The sequence below is a fragment of the Limulus polyphemus genome, unplaced genomic scaffold (genome assembly GCF_000517525.1).
Source record: "Limulus polyphemus unplaced genomic scaffold, Limulus_polyphemus-2.1.2 Scaffold4143, whole genome shotgun sequence".
Classification (NCBI taxonomy): domain Eukaryota; kingdom Metazoa; phylum Arthropoda; class Merostomata; order Xiphosura; family Limulidae; genus Limulus; species Limulus polyphemus.
Window position 1 is genome coordinate 4,645 of NW_013669753.1, and position 17,531 is coordinate 22,175.

The window sequence follows — 17,531 nt, forward strand, 5'->3', positions numbered from 1 at the left end:
AAGTACCTTAACACTTATGTTTATGTACCTTAGAACCTATGTTTATGTACCTTAGCACTTATGTTTAAATACCTTAGCACTTATGTTAAGTACCTTAACACTTATGTTTATGTACCTTAGAACCTATGTTTATGTACCTTAGCACTTATGTTTAAATACCTTAGCACTTATGTTAAGTACCTTAACACTTATGTTTATGTACCTTAGAACCTATGTTTATGTACCTTAGCACTTATGTTTAAGTACCTTAGCACTTATGTTAAGTATCTTAGCATCTATGTTTAAGTACCTTAGCACTTATGTTTAAGTACCTTAGCACTTATGTTTATGTACCTCAGCACTTATGTTTATGTCCCTTAGAACCTATGTTTATGTACCTCAGCACTTACGTTTATGTATCTCAGCACTTATGTTTATATATCTCAGCACTTATGTTTATGTATCTCAACACTTATGTTTATGTACCTTAGCACTTATGTTTATGTACCTTAGCACTTATGTTTATGTACCTTAGCACTTATATTTATGTGCCTTAGCACTTATGTTTATGTACCTTAGCACTTACGTTTGAGTTAACATGACATTCGAAACTTTCCAAGCTACAATAGATTAGCTCAAACATAACTACTTGTATTCACTATTACAATGTTAACACACGTGTTTTTGTAATTAGACAAAAACTGATACATCTGGTTATACTATTAAACTGTTATAACTACTAATTACTTATATTCAAAGCATTCTAACAAAAAAATTTCAACTCAGTTTTATGTTGTGTAAAGTACGTTTGTTGGAAAGAAAAATGACCTATCATTAATTAATTGTGTTTGTGTAATAAAACCAAATCATTATTAAAATTTTTCCTTTTTAATTCCATTAATAATCGTTATTAATTAATCGCCAGATTTCAAAATAATATTTTATATTCCGAATACGTAACTTGAGAAGACTAGGTAAAATTACACTAATAATAACAGATCATCGTATTAACAGATTATCATAATACCAGATTATCGTATTAACAGATTATCATAATACCAGATTATCGTATTAACAGATTATCATAATACCAGATCATCGTATTAACAGATTATCATAATACCAGATCATCGTATTAACATATTATCATAATACCAGATCATCGTATTAACATATTATCATAATACCAGATCATCGTATTAACATATTATCATAATACCAGATTATCGTATTAACAGATTATCATAATATCAGATCATCGTATTAACAGACCATCATAATACCAGATCATCGTATTAACAGATTATCATAATAACAGATCATCGTATTAACAGATTATCATAATATCAGATCATCGTATTAACAGACCATCATTCTGGTATTATGATGATCTGGTAATACGATGATCTGGTAATACGATGATCTGGTATTATGATAATCTGTTAATACGATTATCTGGTATTTTATCGTATCATTTTGCTATATAACAGTAATTATCAGTAAGTACTAACAATGAATTCTCAGAATAACACGATTTATTAATTAAAATGTTTTACAAATGAATTTAAGCTGTAAGAAACAAAGCTTGCCTTTGTTTAGTGGCTTAGTCTGACCAGTTAGTGTACTGGCTTGGAGGGAGACTGACGAGCTCCTTCCCAGACTATTGATAGCGTATATGACAAGTATAAATTGAGTCTCGGCAGGCAATGAAGAAATGAAGAAGAAAGGAGCGTCAGATGTAGAAATGTTGGTTATAAGACGTTCTTTTGTGTCGGTGTACACTTCGACCTGGAACTGCTGTGATAACCCTCCATCAAACCCTGGTGAGCAGCCTACACTTAAAGATCCTTTTGTTTTGTTAATGACTTTACAGTCATTAGGAGCTTCCGGAAGACCTTCAGAAAGAAAGGATATGAACTTCAAAGTGTGTGTCATTAATTTGTCTTCATTTCCTTTGCATATTTAAGACACTTTTATCTATCAAAGTAGTGATTTACATATTGATGAAAAATAAACCCAATACAACTTTAATAGAGCCAATTTTGGAAATACCTAATAAACGTACTTAAAAATATTTGAATGATACATTCATATGTTCTCAATACAACCGCCGTGAAACGGATCTCGTGTATTTCTTAGCAATTTCCTTAGTTTGAGACTACGTGGCTTTATTAAAAGTAAAATATAGATAAAAACCGTTATATTTAAAAATCGTTTCAATATTCTTCACGTTGCTTACTTGTCAAGTTGTGTCATTTAATGGTTACCTTGGTGATTGTCAACGTCATTGTTTTTGATCATTTTTAATCTTTGTTCTTTTTATAATGAGCAAGAAATGCACCTGTGGTTTGGTGTCTGTGAATCTGAGGGTCTATAGTTTCCGTCCCTTGCCACAAAATTACGTTCCTCACTTGGGGCCGTGTGTGTGTTATAAGAATGACAGTTAAATCCCACTATATGATTAGGGTAGTCTAATATTTGGCGCTGGACGGTTTTGTTTAGCTGCCTTTCTTCTAGCCTATCAGTTCATGATTAGAGATAATTAGCTAAGATATTCATTGTGCAAACTGGCACGAATATCCAAAACAAACGTTTCTGTTCTATAAGGAGATAAACAAGTATGATTGAAATGTATAAGATATTTTTTGAGTTTAAAATAGGCAAAAACAAATTTCACAACTGTTTTTGAAACTCACCTTTATAAATTGATAAATGAAAATTAACCTACACATACATATATTCTGTCTGCGTATTTTATTTCACAGTATTGTCCAGTATGTGTATATTTCTATTCTAAACGATGTTAATATCCTGATAATTTTCTGACTTTGTAACATGATATAAGAAAGTTAAATATCTTGACCTTACTGATAATAATTTGAAAAGTGTTTAATTCAGTGCTAAAAAAGGTAACAGAATAAAAGGTTATTGTAATGGTTTCACAGAATAACTGGATTGTTAATAGTTATATAGAATAATTCATTGTTCTTTTTAGAATAAGTTAGTGTTATAATGGTTACATAGAATAAGTGATTGTTGTATGGTTACATAGAATAAGTTAGTGTTATAATGGTTACATAGAATAAGTGATTGTTGTATGGTTACATTGAATCACTTGTTGTTATAATGGTTACATAGAATAAGTGATTGCTATGATGGTTACATAGAATAAGTTAGTGTTATAATGGTTACATAGAATAAGTGATTGTTGTATGGTTACATAGAATAAGTTAGTGTTATAATGGTTACATAGAATAAGTGATTGTTGTATGGTTACATTGAATCACTGGTTGTTATAATGGTTACATAGAATAAGTGATTGTTGTAATACTTACTTTGAATCCCTGATTGTTATAATGGTTGCATAGAATAAGTGATTGTTGTAATAGTTACTTTGAATCACTTGTTGTTATAATGGTTACATCTAATTACTGATTGATGTAATGGTTAGATGAGTGATTAGTTTATTATGTAGCTGTACAAGTAAATATGGTTTTTTGGGAGTTACCGTTTAACTTAATGGATACAAAATAGGATAGAAACATTCCACGATAAAGTCAGTGTTCCATGTAGGATAATATTGAAAACGTAATAAAATTTTCAAAATAAAGCATCGTATGCTATGACAGGGACTCGAGAATACATGGACTTTAATACGTTCGTGGAACTTTAAACATATATATCCTACCAAGCTTTCATTTCGTGTTTGACTTAGCAGGAAACTTTAATTAAACAAAAAAAAATACGTGATAATGACATGCAATTTCATCATTAAGTTAGCAACTTTAATGGTTTAAACTTTTGATGAACGTTCAAAAAGCGCGAAATAACCTATAAAAATGATTAAGTACGTTTTTAGAAGGAACTAATATCATAAAGTTAATATGACGGATCTTTTTTTTTAATCGTCAAATGGGAATGGATCAGTTTGAAAAATGAAGAAAGTTTAACAAAGTTTTAAGTCATTAGAACGTTAAACAAATCATCTCTATCGTTTTTCAACTCTGTGTAAAATTGAAACTACTCAGGTGTCATTTGTACCTCCAGGAAAGATTCTATATTTGCACGGGATTTTCTGTTGTCCTACGACATTTTTAGCCCAGCAAGAGAGGGTCCCAAAATCAGTAGGATCCAGAGGCGAGAAAGATATAACACCAGTCGTTTGATTTGTCGCAGCGGTCTTGACGGACTCAATACCCAAGGTGTTGTTAAGAATCCAATGGAATTCATGGGCCTCAGGCTCTGCATCCACTTCACATAAAATATTAACTTCTGAGCCATGTGCAACCGGAATAATGTGTACTTTAGGATCTTTACACACTGGGGGATCTGAAATATGATCATTTAAAGCAGGATATACTTAGGTGTGATATCAAATTATCAGAGAAGCTTTTCCTTATTAAAAATAACAGTTTCATTAACACCGTACCTAATTACCGGAGTTCACTCGTTAAAAATAGTACTGATAAGAGTAATTTTAGTTTACTTTCTCAGTATCTGAAGATTGTAAATATCAAGAAACAATCATTTTTTTTACGCTTTTAACTACTGAACAACTGGGTATTTAGCTTGTATAGTTCTACTAATAATTGTATTTGTTTTTACTACTTTTAACTTACTGAACAACTAGATATTTAGCTTGTATAGTTCTACTAATAATTGTATTTGTTTTTACACTTTTAACTACTGAACAACTGGGTATTTAGCTTGTATAGTTCTACTAATAATTGTATTTGTTTTTACACTTTTAACTACTGAACAACTAGGTATTTAGCTTGTATAGTTCTACTAATAATTGTATTTGTTTTTACGCTTTTAACTACTGAACAACTAGGTATTTAGCTTGTATAGTTCTACTAATAACTGTATTTGTTTTTACACTTTTAACTACTGAACAACTGTGTATTTAGCTTGTATAGTTCTACCTGATCTTGAACTTATCTGATGGATCCTATTTATCCTGAAATAAACAACTTCATCCACTAAACAAACATTAAACACAACAAGATTCACAGAATTGTTTTTTTTTCTACCAAACAAATATATTCAATCTAAGAATTTCTTAAAATAACCAATTCATTACCAACTAACTGCGCATTAGATTTTTAAAAATCTGGTTTCCCTGATGTTTCTAACTTAGGAAAAGCAAATGACATTCCGTGCATTCGCATAAATATGTGTCCAAATACATTTTTGTTAAGATGTAAAATATATTGTTATTGATACGTGTATTTACTTTATATTAAATGACTTCTAAAACCGCAAAACTCTACGGATATTTATTGTTATGCCGAACCGACTCTTCTCAAGGCGTTTTTTTTTCATCAACAGTTGAAGAACAAAGCTATCATGGTATGTAACATAATATTACTAGATGTCAGACTTTCTGAGGAAAACCCGTATTGTAAACTAAAGTCTTACATTAAAGTACATGAAGCTAACCCTAAAATGTCAAGATAAGAACATTAATGAATGTAAGAGACGTACATTGAACGAGAAGCATCTTCTCTTCACTCCAGCCTTCCCCTTCTTGATTTGTGGCAACACATTGGTACTGGCCCTTGTGGTAATGCTGGACGTCTTTTATAACAAGAGAGTAATTACTCACAATGATGCCACGTTTCAGATCAGAAGATATCGGGAAGCCACTAAAAAGCCACTGTACATCAACTTCAGTAGGATTGGCCTCCACAGAACAATCGATTTCAACTTCACTTCCTTCCACAAAACCATCTTCATTAAGTGGTGATAGAAGCGTCATTGTCACTTGGGGAGTATCTGCAGCAAAGACAGCATGGTGTTTCGTTAAAACATTACAACCGTAAGAAAGAAGATATAGAATACATTATACTAACAGCACATGTACATATTTTAAATAAAATTAAAATCATAACATCAAATTTTTATATGTACAATACATTTATTTGTATAAGGTTAAAAGAAACAAATGTTATACATGTTTCGGTGGACCTCCACCATCTTCAGGAGACCAAGAAGGACACACGAGGTTCGTCTATGTACTGGAGTAAATGTTCCTGTACAATTATCACATTTTACAGAGGCAACAACTGGATCTTGTTGTCCACCGAAACATGTAGAGCGTGTGTTTCCTTTTAACCTTATACAAATAAATTTATTGTGCACATGGAACATTGGTGTCATGATTTGTACTTTTTATTGAAAGACATAAACACAAACACACACATATATATATATTGATAAGTAAACTTGTGATTATGAAAATGTATTCTTATTTTTGTTTCAATCTATGTTTTTGACTACAATGACTTGTAACGTAAATTACACCAACACGAAGAAAATAACACCAAGTGTAAATCACATGTGAATGGTAGAGTGGCTGTGTGTAATGGTGTAAATCACATGTGAATGATAGAGTGGCTGTGTGTAATGGTGTAAATCACATGTGAATGGTAGAGTGGCTGTGTGTAATGGTGTAAATCACATGTGAATGATAGAGTTACTATGTGTAATGGTGTAAATCACATGTGAATGATAGAGTGACTGTGTGTAATGGTGTAAATCACATGTGAATAATAGAGTGACTGTGTGTAATTGTGTAACTCACATGTGTATGGTAGAGTGACTGTGTGTAATGGTGTAAATCACATGTGTATGGTAGAGTGACTGTGTGTAATGGTGTAACTCACATGTGTATGGTAGAGTGATTGTGTGTATATTGGTATAAGTCACATGAGAATGGTAGAGTGACTGTGTGTAATGGTGTAAATCATATGTGATGGTAGAGTGACTGTGTGTAATGGTGTAACTCACATGTGTATGGTAAAGTGATTGTGTGTATATTGGTATAAGTCACATGAGAATGGTAGAGTGACTGTGTGTAATGGTGTAAATCACATGTATATGGTAGAGTGACTGTGTGTAAATGGTGTAAATCACGTGTGAATGGTAGAGTGACTGTGTGTAATGGTGTAAATCATATGTGAATGGTAGAGTGACTGTGTATAATGGTGTAAATCATATGTGAATGGTAGAGTGACTGTGTGTAATGGTGTAAATCATATGTGAATGGTAGAGTGACTGTGTATAATGGTGTAAATCATATGTGAATGGTAGAGTGACTGTGTGTAATGGTGTAAATCATATGTGAATGGTAGAGTGTCTGTGTGTAATGGTGTAAATCGTATGTGAATGATAGAGTGACTGTGTGTAAATGGTGTAAATCATGTGTGAATGGTAGAGTGACTGTGTGTAAATGGTGTAAATCATGTGTGGATGATAGAGTGACTGTGTGTAATGGTGTAACTCACATGTGAATGATAGAGTGACTGTGTGTAAATGGTGTAAGTCACGTGTGAATGGTAGAGTGACTGTGTGTAATGGTGTAAATCATATGTGAATGGTAGAGTGACTGTGTGTGAATGGTAGAGTATAAAGTATTTTTTACTCCTGGATTATCTACAGAAATTAGTTTTTCCATTCTTACAGTAGACCAGGAGATCCCGGACATCTGTAATGGCACTTTCTGGTATGAGTAAATTGTCCGCTCTACAGGTCAGGTTTTTGCCATCATCTTCAACGCCAGGGATGAAGGAAACCTGGCTAACTGTATGATTTCCGTCCGGAGAAACAGCATCGGTCACAGCAAGAAGGCGCTCAGTTCCTTTCCACCAGGTTACTTGAGGTGCGGGTCGAGCTCCCCAGGTTTCACAAACCTGCTCCGTTTGTAGGTTTGCTGTTAGCGGTTTGCTGATTGAGGTGATTCTCACGTCTAGAGGCTTCACTAGGCAAGGACGAAAATTATGATAAGTTGGTTTGAGTAAAACTCTTCTGAGTACTAATCAAACTACATTAGCTTCAATACATTAGCTTATATTATGATTATTATTTTCTGTAATAACTTATTTACAATAGAGAACTCAGAAATATATTACTAGTTTAGAATTATATTTCATCTAGTTCAGTTTGAGTCATCGAGAATATAATATATAATATATAAGTTGTAGGTAACAATTTGAAAATTCAAGATTGAAAAGTCCGTATTGTGCAACGAAACGTAAAGGGCATTTTATTAATACTGCATTCTAATGAACATGATTAATTAACGTGCTCAACCTTTCGGTCAATAAACCGAATTGTTGACCGACCAACTTCTGCTTCCTCCTTTTAATAATTTCTTTGTAGTATTAACTTCCTCTAACTGGATTTAATTTTGTTGTTCGTATTTTACCGAAAACATTCATTATTTAATAATGTCTTAAGCATCATAAACTATTGTTTATTACGTATGAATTAATCATGTTCATTAGAATGCAGTGTTATTAAAATGCCCTTTACGTTTCGTTGCACATTATTTTACCTTAAGGATAATATTCAAACAATTGACATTTGTGTTATACCTGTTACTGTTATTATTACTGGTTTCATAAATTCTTGTAACACGACATTTATAATGACTATTATCATGATGAATGTTACTGAAAAACACTGGTATTAAAATCAAGACAATGTGATTAAAGGCTTAATAGAAAGGATATATACAAGTAAGGTACTATGTGCAGTATATATGTTTGTTTTTGCATGGAATTAAATCTCACAATACAAGTCTACGGTAACCGAGCTAGATATCGGAGCTGTGAGGTTGGTGTTAGTAGCTTTGCATGTAAGAGAAATAAGGAGGTCATCACGGCGGAGTTGATGAAGCACGAGCTCGTTCCTTGGGAAACCTTGTGGCGTGAGAGTGAAGTTGGCCTTGAGCAGGTTATCTCTGTTCCACCACGTTAAAGCCGGAGGAGGTTTTCCTGAAGAAAGTGGAAATGAAATTGTGGTTTTATTCATTTTCTCAGCCGTTAATTACATCGCCTCTGAGCATGAGTGATCGAAATATCTGGTGAATTATTTTTTTCCTTAAATACAAGTAAATGCATCTGAGCACTTGCTTCAATAGCTAAAGTAACCACGTAAAATCTCAACCATGTTAGAGAAGTGATTAAACATCGTACTTGAGATTTTCGGGCAAAACCCAAAATAACTAAGGATATATCATGTTAAGATGATGTAAACATTGAAACATATTTACTACACTTTTCATAGCTCATTTTATAATCATATAAACATGACAATATATAGATTGTAGTTTCATAACTCGTTGCATTATCATATAAATATTAAAATATATGTAGATTGCAATTTATTTGTTCTTATCATTATTAAATAAACATTCGAGTATATATGTTTATCAAAACTTTAACTGGTTACTTGAAATGTCTATTCAGCTGAACGCAGTAGGAATGTGATTGGAAACATTAAGACAACTTCCATGGATATTTGCACTTGTATAACATCGGGATTATGATGAGGAAAGAGACACAACATTACGTTTACATTTGAAAGGTGTTCTTAATTTGGTATTCTTGGGCCCTGTATAGATCATATTTTGCACTACAGAGGAGATTTTTTGATAATATTTTTACTTAGAATATTACAAGAAAACTCCCACAAATCTTGATTGCAGTAGAATCCTTATTACGCAGGTGTTTCAAATGTAAGTCCTCTGTGTTCCAAAAGTTGCATTGGCTTCATTTGTAGGTGTTTCTGACAAGAATTATGTGGATACTGAGTGTTTTTATCGGAAGTGTAAAGTTCATATAATTATCCTGTCAGAACAAAATATTTATTATTATTTTTTTTAGTTTCCTCTAAACAAATCCTAGGTGCTGAGGACTCTCTTGCAGCCAAGTTCTTAATTCCAGCCATAAACAGGCATCAAGTTTTTCTTTAATATTTTACAGAGATAAAAAGAAATTTGTTAGAAATATCCATCTTGTAATATATTAAAAAATGAAAAAAACCTGGACCTACTTGATTTTAACATAATAAAAATACCAGAAGACGACACGCTTAATAATCGGATATAAAAATATCATCAAAACTCACATGAGATATGCTTGGGTTTATGGCCGAAAATGCCACCAATAACAAACGTGCAAAAGTAGTGAAACAATAGATTCTAATATTTATATGTAAGAACGTAAGATCACAATATTGGGTTAGCTATGCTAATTACTGGACTTTTTAAAAGTTTTTATCCATATGTAGTAGCGTGCTCAAATTGGAAGTTAATATTAATGACTATAATAATTGATAAAATATAATAAGAGAAAACAAAGCAGAAATGGTACAAAAACAACACTGAGACGGTCAAAGGTCACAACAGTATTTTGATAGTGCGAAACGTTGCTCTAAAATTAATCAGACAATCCTCTAAGTAGCAGTTCGATGGGTTAAAAGTTATATCCAACAACTCTTGACCGTCATCACTGACCACGCGTGCTATTTTTCAGTGACACTGTATAGTATTTAACCATTTGGTTAGAACAGTGATTTGTGAACTCAAGTTTAACATTTAATTATTTCTTCTTCCTGAATAACCTACAAACTATTTAACCGTTTGGTTAGTACAGTGATTTCTGAACTCAGTTTGACACTTGATTATTTTTTGTTCCTCAATAACCTATAAAACAATTTAACCATTTGGTTAGTACAGTGATTTCTGAACTCAGTTTGACACTTGATTATTTTTTGTTCCTCAATAACCTATAAAACAATTTAACCATTTGGTTAGTACAGTGATTTCTGAACTCAGTTTTGACACTTGATTATTTTTTTGTTCCTCAGTAACCTATACTATACTAACCATTTGGTTAGTACAGTGATTTCTGAACTCAGTTTTGACACTTAATTATTTTTTTGTTCCTCAGTAACCTATACTATACTAACCATTTGGTTAGTACAGTGATTTCTGAACTCAGTTTTGACACTTAATTATTTTTTTGTTCCTCAGTAACCTATACTATACTAACCATTTGGTTAGTACAGCGATTTGTGAACTCAGTTTTGACACTTAATTATTTTTTTGTTCCTCAGTAACCTATACTATACTAACCATTTGGTTAGTACAGCGATTTGTGAACTCAAGTTTAACATCTAATTATTTCATGGGCCTGAATAACCTAAAAGCCGAAGCTTTCTGGTATAAATGCATCAAACTAGCCTATGTCACCACCAGATGGCGTAATACCATTAAATCCTCGCTACTATGTCTTCGCTGTTTTTGAAGTTGTTTATCCTAAGTTACCGCAGTTTTGAAGTTTCATATCAAAATTTTTTTCTCCAGTTTTTTGTTTTTGTTTTAAATAAATATGTTTCGGAATTCATGTAGAAATTGAAAGAAATAGTCATGAACCAGTTTTTAGAAATTGACGTCAATACGTAGCTTGAAAACTCGGCAATTTTATGAATGTGTTCAGACTCACAGAATTCTTATAAATCTTACCTGTTTATTACATTATGTTAAGTTTCTGTTGTTATCTACCACACCTTAAATGTGTTACCTCTCTAGCTTTTAACAGCCTAAGTTATACCCGGATTATTATTGGCCTTGACTTTATAAATTTATTGACCAGAGTTGAGAAGATAGAGCCGCCTTTATTGTTATTGTTTTTTCTGATTTTAATTGCCACAACTAGAAGAGGTATTGTTACTTACGGCGTTAAGCGACGTTAGCGATCATCGTGAACAGATACGACTCGCTGACAGTTTCGTGTTTCAAAATTAATCATGCAAACATTTAACTGCTCACTTTGTATGTAATCTGTAACCGTGTTCGTGTTACAAGTAGGATATTTTGATATTTAATTTCTGTTTTTTGTTTTAATTGTACAAATTTCATGTTTAACCTTGGCGTCCATGAAGGTCATTTCTGTCTGCAGTCTAGCAACCTTTAAAGGTAATTGTGCAAATGTTATGTTTTATTGCGGGGTTTAGTTTTAATGAACTTATTTAGCACATGCATCTATGCATTGATGCAACATAACTTTAAGAATGGCTCTAGAATTTTTATTTCATTATGTTAATAAAGTCTGGAGAAGGCTTGAATGGGTAATGAAAGAAACTTTGTTACGACCAACAAACGTACAAGGTATCGATAAGACTATGTCATAATTGTACGTTTCGATAAGACTATGTCATAATCGGGTACCAAATATTGTCTCCAAATTTTATTTCCTATATGTGGGTTCGTCTTCATCAAATTTTACAACTGTATTATGTTGTTCAATACAATTGCATACATATTTTATTCTGTTAAGTACATTTCGGTAAAGCTTTGTGTCGACAACCCTACCAGAATCTCACTTTATCCTTTACACGTTGGTTGGGAATGCAACGTTTAGGTTATAGCATAGATGGTAAGCTTTCCAGTGAAGACTCGTTATTTTTGTTTGTTTGTTTACGCATCTTAAAATATTGTTACGTCTCCATTCGTTAGTTGATTTTCCGTAACTTCGTTCCCACGAAACTTTAGCGACACAAGTCCTTTCTTAATAAAACTGGTTTATTCTTTCTGAATATAACTTTACCGATACACTTATTTTCAACAGTCGCTCTATAACAACGAACTTCAACAATACTTTCTGACTGCAGTTCAATTACTCACTACCTACACACATTATCCCGTCACGTTGTGAGCGTCCTATATATATATACCAGACTAACATATATCTAGTAAATGCTAGGGCATTCACGAAGGAACTGGATATTTCTAGAAAAATAATTAGCTTTCGACACACGTGTAATAAAAATACATTTGTGAACCATGTATTTTATAAATTTAACGTAAAAGGGTGAGAAAGTACCAAACACCAGCAATCTGAAATTATTTTTGTTTAAACAGATATTATTCTGACTCAAAAGCAATCAAAAGGTAAGAAACGAACGTATTGTTGCGTCAGCGAGATCACGTGACTAGTATCACGCCACCTAAGTAGATTAGGTTTGATAAATTATCTGGAATTAAGCAACATTCACACCAGAGTAACTGGCAGATTTGGTTATCAAACTAACTGTATATATAGGAAAAGTAGTTTCTTCGAATATTTTTTATTAGTTCTTGCAAAACAAGTGATTTTTTAAAAGAAGTATTTTAAATATAAAACTGAAAATGGAGACTTGCTACACAACATCAACAATCGTTAATAATATTATTAGTTTCTACGTGGCTTATTTGAAAATACAATACGTCCATTTGTATCCAATCGGTCAGTAACTTAGTCTACATTTCACAAACAAATCACTTAACAAGTTCTAAGATTGGAGAATGAAATATTGATTCTTCTTCAACTACAGTTATGGCTGTTAGCATTAAAAGTATAATATGTGTTAAACTAAACTATGCAGAAATAAATCAATAAGTTATTGGTTGTTAGCACCACAGGAGACTGTACAGCTATTTGGGCTGGACAGGTTGCAAACTTCATCAAAGGTTTACTGTTTCTCACACTGGCAGGTTTTCGTAGCCCAGTTTGTTCTAATAGCTCTTGTTCCCACACACACTGTCCTTTCATTGTATTGTCTGCATCCGTTTTCATCATGAATGACACAAACCCGTAACCTTTTGACTCGAGCGTTTGTGGATCTCTCACCACACGAGAGTCTGAAATTTCCCCAAACAGCGTGATATGATAAATTATCTGGAACTTAAGCAACATTCACACCAGAGTAACTAAAACCAAATCTACCAGTTACTCTGGTGTGAATGTTACTTAATTCCAGATAATTTATCAAACCAAATCCGCCAGTTACTCTGGTGTGAATGTTGCTTAAGTTCCAGATAATTTATCAAACCAAATCCACCAGTTACTCTGGTGTGAATGTTGCTTAAGTTCCAGATAATTTATCAAACCAAATCCACCAGTTGCTCTGGTGTGAATGTTGCTTAAGTTCCAGATATGTTAACAGGTCCCTGTAATACATAAGACACTCTACTAATGAAAAACTGGTTCTTTTCAGAAAACTTACCCCCATCTGCTTCGCAGATCAGTAACAACGAAGCGTCTTCATTGTAGGGGCCTATTAAATCTTTCAACCTTTGGCCGTATTTATCCAATATAATAGTTTCTCTGGGGGGAACTGAGAAAAGGTTTCAATTAAAGTCTTGCCAAAAATTTTATCTTAAAACGTTTAAGTGACAGAAATAGTTACATGGATACATGACAAAAGGAAGCGTACGCTCGTATTGACAAGCGGAATATGTATTTTACATACATATTATTATAAAGTCTGTTTAATTTAATCACTTCACTGTACAATGTAGAAAACATATAAAACACTCTAAATTAGTTATAATCAAATTTAGCCTAAAAATATAACTTATACTAAATTGGAATTTTTAGACACATTAAATTCAATTAATCAAAAAAATAATAATATCTGAATTTTAGATTAAAAAGAGAATTTATTTTATTTTACGTTTTTGTCTAAATAAAATAAAATTTGTCATGATGTGTTACATTTAACTTTCTTCACTGCTGTGGAATTAACAAAATTTCAATATTGTTACTAAATTCATCAATTGTGTCATAACTTTATTTTATTCATACGAAAAGTATTGCTTTGAAAAAGTGGGGATAGGGTTACTAAAATAAAAATAATTATAACAAACTTCTTGAAATACTGTAAGTTGTACTGAATATGAATGTTGTAACATTATTAGTAGTATACGTTTTAAAAACATATACTGCTTTAACCTATAGCTAGTTAAATACATATTAATGGTGTTAAAAGATGCTTGATGCTAAAGTTAGTCATTACTTTAGTTTTAAGCCTGTTAAATACATATTAATGGTGTTAAAAGATGCTTGATGCTAAAGTTAGTCATTACTTTAGTTTTAAGCCTAGTTAAATACATATTAATGGTGTTAAAAGATACTTGATGCTAAAGTTAGTCATTACTTTAGTTTTAAACTTGTTTAATTCAGATTAATGGTGTTAAAAGATGCCTAATGCTAAAGCTAGTCATTACTTTAGTTTTAAGCCTGGTAAGTACAGATTAATAGTATTAAAAGATGCGTGATGCTAGAGTTAGTCATGTGCTCGTCTATAGACATTTTGGCAATAAAAGTCAAATTTATTTTAGCCTTAAAAGTCCTACATCTAATATTGTATCGTTTTTCGCTCAATGGTAAATATGTGGGCTTATAACGATAAAAATTAGATTACGATAACTGCAGTGGGCAAAGCACAGACAGACATTTTTGTAGCGTTGCGTTTAACAAGGATCAAACAAGAAATGGGATTTGTTTAAAGACTTAAATTAAGATTAACCTCATTGAATAGATTATTAAATACAAGTAATAGTAAGACTTGTTCAAAGATTTAGACTAAGATTGACTTAGCTAGGTATATTAATAGATGTAAGGAACGGGAATAAGCGGGAGGTTTAAAAGCACTTGGTTTGTTTGTAATGAAGCACATAGCTACACTGTGGGCTATCTGTGCTCTGCCCACCACGGGTATCGAAACCCGGTTTCTAGCGTTGTAAGTTCGCAGACATACCGCTGTGCCACTAGGGAGCGTTTTAAAGCAGTTAAACTCGATTTAATTAAGATATTCCGATATGTTTACACGTAAACATAAACTCAATTTATTCCGTGCTATGCAATATTTAAAATGTTTATTAAATAAATGAACACCATGAATAATTGCTTTATGTGATGATAAATATTTGCATACAACTCATTCATATAATATTTTTATTAGTCTTGTATAATTCCGTTTTTTTTTAAAGATTTTTATTAACAAGGAAATTATTACTATTATTATTATTATGTTAATTTTCTTGGTTTTATCATTAGTTGAGTTTGATCACAACATCTTGAGTGCACTTAATATTTAATCTATTCTATGATGTTTATCTCTCAATTAGCTGGTACGTTTTGAGTTAACAACTCAACTATTGATTGTTATGTATTATTATTATTATTATTCGGAGCATGTAGCCCTAAGTATCTGACACAAAAAATGTTTTTTTTTATAAGAATAATATATATTCTTGTTTTCTAGCGTCCCCCCCCCCCTCCGGCGATTTAGCTGTATGCTTGGAGAGTTCGATTCCTGCGTTCTGTAGTTTTGTACTTTATATCATATTTGTTTTATTAGTTTCGTTTACAGATTTTACAGTAGGTTAGATTTGTTTTTAGAACAGGTACAACGTTTCGATCATTGATACAATCATTCTCAAGTACTTGTGTAATATAATATATATTTGTTTTGTATTGCCAGGAATATGATCTTCTTCCGATTTTATGTCAGTAACAAATAGCATTGACGAGTTGTTATTATTCTTAGTAAAGTACACACTGAGTAAAATATTGTTTAACTTCATTCTATGGATATAACAATAAAGTTTAGTTGTAGGCATAAAGAAGAAGATATATTACACCAACTACAACAAAGTGCTGTTGTTCAAGCGAGAAGCTACATAATTGGCCATCTGAGCTGTGTCGAACTCCAATTTTTGTTGTATAAGCCTTCGAGCTTACTGCTAAGCCACTTGGTAAAAGCTATAACAATGATTACAACAAATGAGCACAACAATTAAAAACAATGAAAGGATGACAAACTGTTAATAGGAAGACTAGTGTTTCATTGTGACGTAATAATAGGAAGACTAGTATTTCATTGTGACGTAATAATAGGAAGACCAGTGTTTCATTGTGACGTAATAATAGGAAGACTAGTATTTCATTGGGACGTAATAATAGGAAGACTAGCATTTCATTGTGACGTAATAATAGGAAGACCAGTGTTTCATTGTGACGTAATAATGGGAAAACTAGCATTTCATTGTGACGTAATAATAGGAAGACCAGTGTTTCATTGTGACGTAATAATAGGAAGACTAGTATTTCATTGTGACGTAATAATAGGAAGACTAGAATTTCATTGTGACGTAATAATAGGAAAACTAGCATTTCATTGTGACGTAATAATAGGAAGACCAGTGTTTCATTGTGACGTAATAATAGGAAGACTAGTATTTCATTGGGACGTAATAATAGGAAGACTAGCATTTCATTGTGATGTAATAATAGGAAGACCAGTGTTTCATTGTGACGTAATAATAGGAAGACTAGTATTTCATTGGGACGTAATAATAGGAAGACTAGCATTTCATTGTGACGTAATAATAGGAAGACCAGTGTTTCATTGTGACGTAATAAGAAGAATACTAGTATTTCATTGTGACGTAATAATAGGAAGACTAGTGTTTCATTGTGACGTAATAATAGAAAAACTAGTGTTTCATTGTGACTTACGAATACAAAGTCACCACTAGTGTGACTTTGTCACAGGTTATTGAAGCTGTCTACCACTTCGCTGCAAAAACACGTCAGAACTGAAAGGGGAGAACAAAAACAAGATTTTTGTTTTATCTCTGAGCTGAACAAATGTAATCTATATTTATATAATGAAAGCTTGAAAAGGTGTTTGTATCATTGATAACTACTCTTAACCAGCATTATCCAGAAAAAGTGCGAATTGGGGTTGTTTTATCCAAGTTTAGATGTGTTACATATTGGCACTTCGGTTTATCCATAGATGAGGTTGTTTTATCCAAGTTTAGATGTGTTACATATTGGCACTTCGGTTTATCCATAGATGGGGTTGTTTTATCCAAGTTTAGATGTGTTACATATTGGCACTTCGGTTTATCCATAGATGGGGTTGTTTTA

The 17,531-nt window shown here is 32.3% G+C and overlaps 1 protein-coding gene across 1 annotated transcript in view; it reads right to left on the reverse strand.

The window, feature by feature from the left end:
- LOC106470653 (hemicentin-1-like) overlaps positions 1–17,531 on the reverse strand; it is an 89,096-nt gene that overhangs the window by 3,782 nt on the left and 67,783 nt on the right. The window contains exons 3-8 of the mRNA XM_022399285.1: positions 13,816–13,926; positions 8,556–8,759; positions 7,445–7,741; positions 5,467–5,757; positions 4,021–4,308; positions 1,569–1,874 (exon numbers count right to left, since the gene is read on the reverse strand). Of these exons, the coding sequence (XP_022254993.1) occupies positions 1,569–1,874; positions 4,021–4,308; positions 5,467–5,757; positions 7,445–7,741; positions 8,556–8,759; positions 13,816–13,926 (1,497 nt within the window). The remainder of the gene's footprint in view (positions 1–1,568; positions 1,875–4,020; positions 4,309–5,466; positions 5,758–7,444; positions 7,742–8,555; positions 8,760–13,815; positions 13,927–17,531) is intronic.